Here is a 13700-nt window from a genome sequence, read left to right on the forward strand (position 1 = left end):
AGCTGCCACCGGGGCTCTGGTCATGCGCCACCCAGGAACGTAGTTATCAGTTGTGCAGCAGGTTCAGTGGCAGGTTCCCGGGTTATGAGGGCCCCACTGCTCCCTAATAATGGCTGATTTTAAGTGCCAAGACAGGGGATGGGGGCATTTCCCAAGCTAACCTAAGGTCCCATCGCATCGTGCGCCCCTGTCACCTCGCGCCCCCATAGGGGGTGCTGTTGGCCCTGGGGGTGCGTGGGGGTGGGGGCGGGGGTGGGGCGTGGGTCCCAGCTGGGCTTCTCTCGTCGGAGCCGGTAATCCAGCAGTGGTGTCCAGATCAAGTTACCCTCCTTGCGCACGCAGCGTTGCCCCAGGCCAGGGATTTTTGTGCAGTTTTAAAGTTTCCGGGCTGCCGGCGGCCTGTGATTGGCCCTCCGCTGCCGAAACCTCATGCAAATGAGGAGACGAGGCAGCAGCCCTGAGATCAGGAGGGATGTGAAGGGGAAACATGCAGTGTGCGTAGCCTGCCAGCCCAGGCACCGACCTCCCGAACTAGGCAACACCTGACCGAGCAGGCAGAGCAGCCAGCCCCAGAGCAGAGCCGCCAGCCCGGGTCACAAGCAGAGCCGGCCGCCCAGGCAACCCGCAGCCGGCCCGGGCAGGAGACCTGCAGCTCAGGGGGCGACCTGCTGGCCCTGCACGCTCAGGACAGAAACCTCCAGCAAAGAAACGAGCAGGCATTTCCGGGAAAACTGCTGTGGAGGCACGACTAGGGTCGGACCCACAAACCTCCCCAGGCCAGGCAACGAGCTGCCAGCCCCGGGGAGTCTCTGGTCAGCAGAGGGAGTCTTCAGCACAGCGCAGAGCACCCAGGGCAGGGACGCCGCTCTCTCCGGGCAGGGCAGAGCCAGGGAGGGCGCGCTGGGACCACCTGCGGAAGCAGGGCCGCCGCGGGGGGCTGAGCTGACCCCCAGGACTGACACCTCCGCTTCTCTCTTATGCCCCCAGGATGAGCACCAAGGAAGAGGTCATCAAGTGCCCCTCCGGACCGCTGTCCAGCTTCAGCATCCAGAGCATCCTGCAGGGCACCACCAACGCCCCCCACGCGGAGGGCCCCGCCCGGACCACCGGCCGCTGCAGCAGCCCCTCGCTGTCCTCGGACGACGAGGACCCGGACGAGGGCTGGAGGGGGGCAGGCTGTCTCTGCCCCGAGGCGGGCGGCAGGGGCCGGAGCTCCTCGCCTTGCAGCCCCCTCACCTGCCCAGGTAAGTGTGCTTACTTTTGTGTGATGCCTACTCACGGCGTGTGTACTTAACTGTGCCCTTATATGCCTGCACCCCCGCCTGCGCACTTTTCTGCCTGTCTCCCCTTCGGGCCCTCTGCTCCCCTGCCTCTCCCCTCACACCTCACTCTCTGCACCCGTCTCTGTGCGCGTCTCGCTCGGGGGCCACTGCTGCACTGACTCGAAGACTTCCGACGGCCTCTTTTTTTCTTACGCCCTTTCTTTGCCTGAACCTTTCACAGCCCATTACTACCTGAACAACCCAAAACCACCGTTCTGCCCGAACCTCTCACTGTCCCCTTTCTGCCTGACCCTCTCACTTCCCCTTTCTGCCTGAATCTTTCACTGTCCCATTTCTGCCCGTACCTCTCACTGTCCCCTTTCTGCCTGACCCTCTCACTTCCCCTTTCTGCCTGAATCTTTCACTGTCCCGTTTCTGCCCGTACCTCCCACTGTCCCATTTCTGCGTGAACCTCTCATTGCCCCCTGTGCCCGAATCTCACATTGTCACATTTCTGCCGGAAACTGTCCCTTTCCTCTTTCTGCTCGAACCTCTCACTATCCTATTTCTGCGCGAACCTCTCATTGCCACACGCTCTGCCCGAATCTCACACTGTCACTTTTCTGCCTCAACCTGCCCCTTCCCCGTTTCTGTAGGAACCTCTCATTGTCCCCGTTGCCCCCTAACCTGTCACTGTCCGATTTCTTCCCGAACCTTTCACTGTCCATTTTCTGCCTGAACCTGTCATTCCCCTCTTGCGGCCTGAACTTCTTCCGGTCTCCGCTCAGCCCGCACCTGTCACTGTCCTGTCACATACATATCTGCCTGCATCATGTGTGCGCCTCCTAATTCTCATTGCCTCGCCTCATAGTGTTTGGAAGCCTCCCTGTGTCCCTCTTCCATGCCCGCCTGTGCCTCTCCCTGCCCCCTCCACGTGCTTGTAATGGTCGCCTATGTCTCTTCTGTTCACTCTCATGCCCCATGGCCGCATGCCCACTGCTCTCACGGCGTGTACCCCTCATTGTGCACACGCTTTGAAATGCCCATTGCCCCTCATTGGCCCTGTCCTTTTGCTTGTCATTGCCCTCTGCTCCCCCTGCGTGCACCAATGGTTGCGCCCCATGGCCCCTCTGTGTGCCGCTCCAGCCATACCACTGTCAGGGATCCCGGGAGGGCGCAGGTGCGCGCGCCCCCTGAGAGCCTGCACCACAGCAGCGAAATTCATTCATTATTATTATTTCTAGTGGGAAAATCTCACTGGCACGCTGGAAGTAAATCTCCCATTGCAAACCACATTTTAACCCAGTGCATTTAATGCTCGTTTTCACAATTTTAAACACGCGCACACAGATTTTTCGTTTTCTATATAATATGTGTATGTGTGCGCACACAACAAACGCATGTAACGTACAAACGGTAAGGAGACCAGACTAGAACCCCAGTAGCTACGGTGTTCGTTGGCAGCAATCGGAGCAATCTGTAATCCACGAATATTTTCGATTCGGGCGAATATTTAACATTTTAAAATTATAACGATTTAGGATATACGTGTTAGGGGTTTTAAAATCACAGACCATGTGAGTTAAAACGGTAATTACATATAAGACACACGTGCACGCACGCGCAGTGTTAATTTGAAATGGAAGAGACCATCCTCTCTTGAAAGGAAACACACTCTAATAACTGTTTAAATTCGCGTTCAGTATTTATTACCTGAATACTGCAAAAACTGCTTCGAAACAGCTCAGAAAAAATATCAATTCTTATGTAAATGACAGCAGAGAACAGGCATCCAGCGATTATCATTCCACTTGCTACTTTCAGTAGCCATTTTATTGTTTATAAAGGAATCTTTTAATACCAACTAAACCATGAAATTCAAAGAGACGAGTGTACGGTATGTGTGTTATAGTAAAAGAATGCCTTTTAGAGCTGGTAGGAGCTAAGTGCCCTCGCCTGGCATCTGCGTGATCTGCATGCCACAAGTTTCAGCCCCTCAAGGTTGGCACATTGTATGCCATTAAAAAAGTAATAGTGAGGCCTGCTATTCAAGGCACTTAGAAATGACCATCTCTATTGGAAAGCGCCAAGTAAAAGCATGCTATTATATTTATCACCCCTGGTCACTTTTAGAAAATACCCCTTCTTTGGCCATGGTGGTTTATTAATATGTCAATACACGGTTGATCAAAAAATAAAAAAAATATATATATATACACACACACATATATATGTATGGGTGTGTGTGTATGTATATATATACATATATACACACACACACACACATATATATATATATATATATATATATATATATATATATATATATATATATATATATATATATATGTACATATAGATATATATATATATGTATGTATATATATATGTATATATATATACACACACTTAGCAACCCCAAGCTTACGATGCCTGTTTAATGAGATGTCTCATTGCACAGATTTAACTCCTTGCGCTCTGGTTCTGATTAAAGAGCATCGATTACATTTTCTGCACACGAAAAGATGGCATAAAACAGACAGACAGACCCACCGAGAGAAATGTGAAGGAGGGGTCATGACTCATAAGCGCTGAAGCCACTTGCGAGGCATCGGTGATACACAGCACATTACACTCTGTGCCCCTGCCTGCTTGCATGTTGCATGCTGAGCTCTCTTTTTTATGTGCGGTTCTTATAAACAAAGTAGTTTCGCCATAACCAGAGCGCAGGGAGTGCAATCCCTGCTGCCCGATAGGCCACAATAAGCAGGCCCTGTAAACTGAATCTAGAAGGGAGCCTTGGAGGCAGTAAGCACTGTTTTACTACTCTGTTATGCTGGACGATGGGAACAAAATGAAAGGTGGCATTTGAGCGGTTACAATAAAGACCGAATCAGTGTAATTCAGTACACTTGGGCCAGATAATAATATGTGTTATTGGTCCACATGAATCCCCACTGGCATTTGTAAATCTAGTATATAAAACTACGCCGGGACATCAGTGCTAGACCAACCTTCAGCACACTGATATAATACAAATTGTGGGTGAGAGGTGCACGCCTCTACCAGTAATGGCCAGTCCGGTCAGGAAGCGTGAGGAGCAGGCCCTTGTAATGCTTGTGGGTGTGTTACCCTTGCTCATCACGGGTCCTCTCCCTGAGACCCCCAGCCTGATTTCGGACCCTGAGGCCTGCTCCAGAACATTGCCCCTGAGGCCTTTTCCTGTCCTGTTTCCCTGAGGCCTGTTCATGGGCCTTCCATCTGATCCAATCCCATGACCCTTTTTCCTTGAGTCCCGCCCCTGAGAGGCCTGCTCTGGAAGCCTCCACCTGAACCCTGCTCGTGAGGCCCTAATCTCTGGTTCTCGGCCCTGCTCAGAATGCCTGCTTTTGGGCCCTATAGCTCAGCCCTGTAATGAGCATTGCAAATAAACACCATCCGGTGATTCCTGCCCATGAGGCCTACTCCTGAGCTCTGCTCTTGAGTCAAGCCCACGAGCCCTACCTCTGATGTCTGCTCATGAGGCCTGCATCTGAGCCTGTCCCCGAGACCTGCACCCGAGCCAAGCACACGAGCCCTTTCCCTGAGGCCTGCTGAGGCCTGCTGAGGCCTGCTCCTGGGCCCTGCCTCTGAGCCCTGAGCTTCGTTTGTCGACTCTGCCCAGAATGTCTGATTGTGGGCCCTGTCCGTCAGCCCTGTGCCGAGCCTTGTCGATAAACACCATCCAGTGATTTCTGCCTATGGCCTCCCAATCCGTGAGCTATGGCCTGGGTCCTATATCCCCTGCCCTCCACGTGATTCCGGATTCGGGAGCCGATCCCTGGGCCCATCCTGCGCTCTAATCACAAGCATCGCCCGAGCCCTGCCCCGTACCGTGTTCTCGAGCCCTTGTCCCTGGGCCCTCGGCTTTCCTCCGGCCCTTTTAACCGAGTCATGTTTCTGGACCCCGGGCCCTTTCTCTGCTCCCTGCCCTTAAGCCCGCCCCTGATACTTATTAACCCCCATTTGCCCTCTTTCCGCCTACCGTGCCCATCTCCTGCCACCCTGAGCCGCCCGCCCTTCTACGCAAAATCAGCATCTCCCTTCACACTACCATCCCTGTGCACATTGCTGACCCTGGCCTGTGCCCGCAGGTGCACAGCGAGCACCTTTCACGTGCTGGACTCGCCGTGCCCACTGAGCTCTCTATGCATCCTCTATGCTCCGCGCTCGCTGGACGTGGGTCACACTGAGCGCCTGTAATTCTTGTGCGCGGAGAGAATACACTGCACGTCCCGTTCACACGGAGCTCCTTATGCACCGTGCCCTCGCCGTGCTTCCTGCCCTTGCGGTGCTTCCGGCCCCCGTCGTGATCTCCGACACCTTGTATGTGTCGTGCTCATAGTGTGTCTTGTACGCGCAACCGAGGTCCAGATTCACAATGAGCTCCTCGTCCGTTTCTAGGCGCTGCGCTCCCCGTGCACACCGAGGCCCGAGCGCGCGGTTAGCCGGACAAACACTGCTTCACCCATAACAACAGCATGTGCTAGAACTGGTTAACACGACACGTGTTTAAAAAAAAACATGCATCACGAGTATTAACTCCCTAAGATTCTCCAGTTTGTAGGAGACAGAATTAAGAAATGTCTTCAGTCTCCAGCGGTCCCCAGCCCAATATATTAATTTAATTAATTAAAATAAAACGAATCCCAAAAAAGTCTCACATGGAATGTGATGAAAAAAATATGTCCAAGAATCACCCGTAAAAACAGAGATACAACTAATGACACTTGAACGGGTAGCCATGGATTTTTGGGGAGTGCGCCATAAACTTAATTCTGTTTTAAATGTAGCAAATGATTTGCCATTCATTTACAATTGTCTTAATTACTTGTTTTAACTAATACAAATACTTCCCTCCTGATATTCTGCACTGTAGCAGTAGCTCCTTTTGCTACAAATTACAAATGACGATTTGGCACTTTTGTATCCCTATATTATTTAATTTCATGTCATTTATAATTTTCTTTTTTACCCCTATATATTCCTTTTTTTTCAAAACCGGACTGCTCAGTGACACTGACAAGCTTCATGTAGGAGACTGTTAAACATCTTTTGGAAATGTCTCTGGGCCCTGCCCCAAGAGGGTGACACATAAAATCTGCATAATCACACCTTCCACTTGGACCTCACTCATGCCTACACGCCTTGCCTTATTGTAAGGGCTTTGTTCTGTGTACATATTCAATAACATTTAAACATTTCGGGTTATGATTACTTTGGTTGTGTTTGCCTGATTTTTTTTTTGAACCACTCTATCACTGAGGTGGTTTGATGGTGATAAAAGATGCCCTTGTTGGTGATAACGTGATCTTCTTTCTTTTCCCTCGAAGGTAATGTGAAAGTGGGCCTCGCTGTCCTGTCTTCCGGTTCTGAGAGAAGCCACCAGCACTTTAAGGAGGAGAGCGAGAGGCACTCCAGCCCAGGCTCCCCTGGGGACCGGCAAAGGGATGGAGGGGACAGGCAAGGCGGCTCCAAGAAGAAGACCAGGACCGTCTTCTCCCGCAGCCAGGTCTACCAGCTGGAGTCCACGTTTGACATGAAGCGCTACCTGAGCAGCTCCGAGCGGGCCTGCCTGGCCTCCAGCCTGCAGCTCACCGAGACCCAGGTCAAGACCTGGTTCCAGAACCGCAGGAACAAGTGGAAGCGGCAGCTGTCCGCGGAGCTCGAGGCGGCCAACATGGCCCATGCCTCGGCACAGACTTTGGTGGGCATGCCACTGGTGTTCAGGGACAGTTCTCTTCTGAGGGTGCCAGTGCCCCGGTCCATCGCCTTCCCAACGCCCCTGTACTACCCGGGTAGCAGCATGCCCCTGCCCCTGTACAATCTCTACAACAAGCTGGACTACTGAGGGAGCATGTCTGTCAAAAACTTGGCCAGAGATTTCATTATTTATGAAGCTAGGTAGCTGTGGGTCCCTCTATGACCTCTACAAAAGCTGGACTTCTAGGGGACTTGCTGGGCAAAAGCAGGGACATGCCTGACTAAGACAGATGTGACCTTATGTATGATTCGGGACATCATCAGGCGCCTCTACAGTAAGGTTGACTCTCCACCAAGCCTGTTGAGGTGTCTGCTTCCCTCACAAACAGATGGGGCCAAGCCACACATCTGCATCCTCCAGCACCAACTGCAGCTGAGGCCAACCAGCAACAACTCCAAAAGCCAACCGGAGTCTACACTAACAATTTGCAACCTCCACTCAAATGGAGTCTTAACTGACCAACTACCCCAACATCAGGGGACACTTGAGGGATCTTCTCTAGCCTCCACACCCAAAGGCACTATTCACCTATGCATCTGCTGCTTAACCAGCCCCACCACACTACTACACCCCTTAATACGCCAATGCATCATCTGCAATGTCTCCATCTCTCAGCTTAGAATCATAGATCACCACTAACAACCTCCTACTCTTTACCAATATGCTCCACCACTCACAACAAACTTCACCCCGCGCCTTGACGCCCTACGGGCTAAGTAGCGCAATATAAGTCGGGTTTCATTAATTCATTCATCCATCACATTCCACCACCTACAAGAAATACAGAAGTCCAACCAACTACAACTTGTTCACAACCTACGAGTTCCACCACAAATTCCACCTCAACAATAAACTATACTACTAACAAGTTAAAGGCACACAAACAAGCTTCATCACCCATAACACTTTGCACAACAAGCTTCACCACACAAGGGTTCCACCACTGACAACAGACCCATCATCCACAGCATGCTTCACCAACCACAATAAAGTTCACCTTTTTTACATCAAACACAGGCCCCACTGCCTTCAATAAACTCCACCCCCCCCCCCCAATAAACTGCATATCACACTAGTGACATCATACATAGGCTGTATCACTCACAAGCTCCAACACACATACAGTTCCACCGCAAGTCAACCTCAAACTTCACCACCAAATCACACCACATCAGCCACAGTTCCTGCAAACCATATGTTTCGTGCACAGATGGCAGCGCCCACAAGCTCTACCGCCCATATGCCCCCTCACCCATTAGTTACACCACCCACGATTTTTTCCAAAGGCCACAACAAGTGCCAACCCTCTCCTGCCCACCTCCAAATGCTCGGGTTTTATCTCACTTTTTAGCCACTACCATCTTCCAAAATATCCAGAAGTCCCTGGGACACTCCTGAAACCAATACAAACAAACCAGGTCCCTGACACTTCCGGTGTGCCTCCCCAACCCCCACTTCGAGTCTGGCTTCAGCACTCCACCCCTGCAGCTCGTGGGAAGCAAAGCAGCGCCGTCCACCTCCCGCGTGCACGCATATTATGAAGACAGTGTGCTTCTGAAACCGCTCTACACCGTGTGTATCCTTCGTCCTTATTTATAACCCCCTCCCCCCCCCCTACTGTGCCGCTGACCGGGGCTGTGCTGCGGCACAACGTGCAAACTGTACCCACGCCTATGTAGATGTATATGCGGGGCTCACGAGGCGGCCCGATTTAAACGGACCTTAAAGTTGTATATTTAAGTATTTCATTCCAGAGGCAGCCAAATGGATCGGACTAGTTCCGAATGTAATTATGTAAATATTTTTTTCAAATAAAGTTATGGTTTATGCAACGCTTAATCTCACCACAAATTTGTTCGCATGACGAAAAAGAGGGGCTTACGAAATTAAGCAAAAAATAACGAAAACCAAGCCTAAAATTGTGAAATGTATGTTATCTATTTTATTTCAGATTTGTATGAATGCTGACGAACACCGAGCGGTAGTCGGGGGCGTGGACTGTTGGAAAAGCTGAACATTTTAAGGGTTTATTTCTTATAAATATGTGGCTGTTGTCCTCAGTTTTGCATGAGAAAAGTTCAAACAACAACAGTATTATTAAAAAATAATCGAAGTGGCATGATCGCAAAACCTCCATTAAAACACATAGCTCTTATCACGTTTAGCACCTTTTATTTTATTTTATATATTAAACACGGTAATTATAATTAATTGTTAGTCATATACTTGCTCCTGAAATTAACGGATCTGACAGGTGTTTGCACTTGATTTTCTGGATTTGATGACTTATTTAAAAACACATGAAAAGGGAATCTGACTTTATTTGCTATTCCGCGTTAAAATAATATTGCACATCCATGCGTTAATTTATGTATCACATTACCGAACTAAACTCGCAGGAGGGACTATCATTCCACGCCAGTGCGTGATTTTATAAGTTTTCTTTGCTGCAAAACGGTCGGCTTTCGGGTCAGTCTGAAAGACGAGCACGGCGGCTGGAGGTCCGTGCCCACCAAGGCACTGTACCCCCCGTCCGGTAGAGACGAGCGAAGGACACGGGGTGGGGGATGTTCCCGAACTCCCCAACCCCTCCACCACCTGCACGCTGGGGCACCGCGGAGCCGTCATTCAGTGCAGGACGCACACCGGACCACACTTATTTTCACATGAAATTGCCACAGGGGTCCCTTAAGCCACTGCGCCGTCTTGAATCCTGCAATTTTGGGAATTTTCAGGGGGTGCTTTAGGTGGGAGAGACAGGTAGGTTGGGGCGCCCCGGGTGTAGTAGAAGGACAGAGTGTAAAATAAATAAGTCGCACACAATCACAGCTTTCGCTCTCCCTAAAGCTCGTTGTTGAGGAAGGCTGTTGCGCCCTCTATAGCGGTCTGGTGGAACTGCGGGTTCGGCTGGAGCCTGTGTAGGCGCTGCTCCAGAATGGACAGAGGGAAGGGGGGATGGTAGGTAGGGAAATAGAGCATTGGCTAAGGAACGAAGGGACTGGGGTAAAGGAAGCAGGACAGAGGTTGATGTGCATTAAAAACGTATGGGAACTGTGATGAAGCGTGCAAGGGAACTGTTATGAAGCGTGTAATTGAGGTGGGGTGAGTGGGGTTGGGCTCAAAGACGTGGCTGAAAAAAAACAATATTTGTAACTTTTTCGTTTATTTACCTTCAGGTCTACATATAAAATACCGCACAGCTTAAATTAAAATAAATGCAAATTAGGTTCATCAGTGGGAAATGCACTATCATTAATTGTGAAACCTCTACTAGTTAATGTGCAGCAGAGGCCTGTGTCTGTAACCAGAGAGCCACAAAGTTAAAAATAGAGGGACTATTTTTATTGAATAAAAAAAAGTATTGGCACCATGTGCTCCTCAGATCCCACCCACTTCAATCACTTAAGGCGGGAGGTAAATTGCGCGGGAGACCCAGTATAGGGGGACCTATTGCCGGTGTTGCGAGAACCAGCGCTGGTGAGCTACAAACATTATGGGGTGTAAATCACAGCATACCACTGTGCGTAGCAGGAGTGGCTGACCCATGCTCACTCTATAGAGAATTTCATTTTTAGCACATCTTGAAAAACATGACAGTCATAGTCATTAGAGTAATTTCTGGGGAGATGATAATGGCATGTTTAAAATAATTATTGATTTAGTAAGCAGGCATATTCTTCAACAGTTGCAGGCGCCAGGCAATGATATCTTTCACCCTAAGAAATCATTTATATTTTAAATGAAAACTCTTAATGCATTTATTCAGCATTTTTACCAGTTAAAAAAAAACATATTTTTTAATAGTCTTTAAGATTCCATGGTAACAACAAATCCACTCAAAATGACTCTCAGCAGTGCTGGTCAAATAGTCAATGGGTGCTCCTTGTGCCAGTGGTGTGGGTAACTAGACCAGAGCTCCATATTCGGTCTGTGCAGGTAACCACACTTTGAACAGAATCACCTGTGGTCACCAGGGGAAACGTGAAGGGCAGATATACGCACGGGTAGGAGAAGTTTGAGTTTGAGGAAGAGGTCGAAGAAGAGGTCATCAGAAGAGGGTACAATGGCAGGGACAACCTACCCTCTCAGTAGAGACGACGAGTCAGACAAGAGGGAAGAGAAACTGATTGTTAATCTCTCCCTGAGGACTCTCACTCCCATTGAAGAGACTGTACTACAAAAAGGCCTGGGCTAGGTACCTACCCCTAAAACAGACAAGTTCCGTGATACCTGTTAGGTGCAAGGCTTTTTTCGCAAGATACGCCTGAAAGCCTACTTCCAGTATAAACTAAACACCCCCCATTGACTCTGGGCTTCACAAACTATCTACGTTCACTCCTGACAGGAGTATGGTACAGACAGAGGTATTAACATTTGAACAGGCTGTACCGAAGGACCTTAACAGCTATACCTCATCACCTACATATCACAATCTCCCTGCAGCTGAATTGACGGCTGTCAAGAAGCTGGCAGATGACCCAGACTTCACCATAAAGCAAGCAGATAAGGGAGGGGCCGCGGTTGTCCTGACAACCACTGATTACGATACAGAATATCAGAGACAACTCAGTGATCGGAGATACTACACTCCCATCACAGATGACCCGACACCCAGACTAGCTACCATAATCGCCACAATGGTTTACACGGGCGAGACGGAGGGATGGAAAAAAAAGGAAGCTGACTTCCTCTATACCAAGGACCCGAAAACACCTTACTTCTATATCTTACCAAAGATACACAAAAGGGTCACACCTCCCCCTGGTAGACCAATAGTTTCGGGGATCGGATCCATTCTAGAACTGTTGTCCAGATTCTGTGACCATTTCCTTCAACCCTTGGTCAGAAAAATCCCATCATTCTTACTAGACACCACCGATGTCCTCCGCATGATCGAGGGGGTCCAACATTCAGAAGACATTGACCTTTTGGTCACCCTGGATGTTAAGGCCCTCTACACTAACATCCCACAATGTGCGACGTTGAGCGTGATAGAGGATGCGCTGACATCAATGGATTGGGAGTTTTCCACCCCCCATCATTGGTACTTGAGTGTGCCACACTGGCTTTAACTGAGAATTGCTTTGCTTATAAGAAACAACTCTACCATCAGACCCAGGGAACTTCCATGGGCAGCACGTTCGCACCATGTCTGGCATGTCTGTATGTGGCTGCATTTGAGGCAAGGGCAATTCACAATCCGTCCAACCCCTACCTCACGAATGTGGTACTATGGAAGAGATTCATTGACAATATTCTCATTTTTTGAAAGGGAACAGGTCTGAATGAGACAACTTCTGTCACTAGATCAATACATTGAACCCTTATCTCAAATTCACTAGCACTATCTCTGACAACAACATTCCCTTCCTGGACCTCCTCATCCGGCTTGATGGAGGGCAGATTAGTACTGCACTATATAGACATCTGACAAACAGAAACAGTTTACTGTTATTCAGCAGCCACCACCCGAGAGCTCTGAAAGAAAACTTACCTTTCGGTCAGTTCCTCCGGATCCGGAGGAATTGCAGCTCCGTCACCGACTTCAGTACAGAGGCAGATGTCTTAGCAATTAACTTACATAGGAGAGAATATCCTAGAAGCAATGTTGCACTTTCACTCAAAAGGGCCAGAAACAATAACCAAGAAGCCTTGCTGGAGAAAAGACAAAAAGATTCCAGTGCAGTGCTCACATGCGTCACTACATATACCCCAGACTCCAACAAAATCTGGAACATCATGTGAAAAAATTGGGATATTCTTAACACTGGCTCTCTTAATCTGTCAGTCCTAAGGTTTGCATTTAAACGCACACAGAACCTGAAGGACATGCTGATACATACTAGTCCGGGATCTCTAACACCAACACACAGAGATCCCTGTGGGACCTCCCACCCGTAGTGGGTCACTACCCATGTGGGGCATGTATAATCTGCCCACTGACAAAACCCACTAAAGAAGTTGTTTTCTCTAATGGATTCAGATTGCAACTCAGGAGACATACTAATTGCAACACCATCAACTGTATCCACATGTTAACCTGCCATGCGGACTCCAGTAAATAGGCATGACCACCAGGCCTATCAAGACACGCATTACAGAACACAAAAGTAACTTCAGATGACACACAACTAACACCAAAATGACTACACATTTTGAAATGATGAACCGCACACCAGATGCCCTGCAGTGGGTAGTTCTGGAAGCACATCCCGGAATGAGTGGGGAGACAGTGTTCCGTATTGAACAAAGATGGGTTTTACGATTGGCCTCTAACAAGGAAGGGTTGATGAGGAAATTCCTTGGCACCACTTCACAAAATGAGAACTACTTATTACCCTTTGTCACACACTGAATTTCACCTAAGATTTCTTTAAATGATACTTCACTTGCCTTTATCAATCTGTGTCCTCTAACATAGAAATCCTGAGTCTATAATACCACCCAGTTTTGTTATGCCCGTACGCTATGGTTGGCACCTCAACTCTGTAATAAGAACTTGGGATATCACTCTAGTATTCCTAAACCAGGAGCTCATAACCGCCATGGCTGGGCTGGCAGTTACCGCACGGTTTCAGCAGCGTGAGGGGTAGGTCCTCCGCGAATGCACGGAGAAGACGCGTGAGTAACGAGCC

General features: G+C 49.1%; 1 protein-coding gene across 1 annotated transcript; it reads left to right on the top strand.

Moving 5' to 3' along the window:
* Positions 1–694: 694 nt before the first annotated feature.
* HMX2 (H6 family homeobox 2) lies at positions 695–8666 on the top strand. Its single transcript, XM_086920304.1, has 2 exons — positions 695–1244; positions 6635–8666. Exons 1-2 carry the CDS (start codon positions 989–991, stop codon positions 7150–7152), a joined length of 774 nt encoding a protein of 257 aa, XP_086776430.1. The 5' UTR covers positions 695–988; the 3' UTR covers positions 7153–8666.
* The last annotated feature ends 5034 nt before the right edge of the window (positions 8667–13700 follow it).

The sequence above is a fragment of the Lissotriton vulgaris genome, chromosome 5 (assembly GCF_964263255.1).
Source record: "Lissotriton vulgaris chromosome 5, aLisVul1.2, whole genome shotgun sequence".
NCBI lineage: Eukaryota > Metazoa > Chordata > Amphibia > Caudata > Salamandridae > Lissotriton > Lissotriton vulgaris.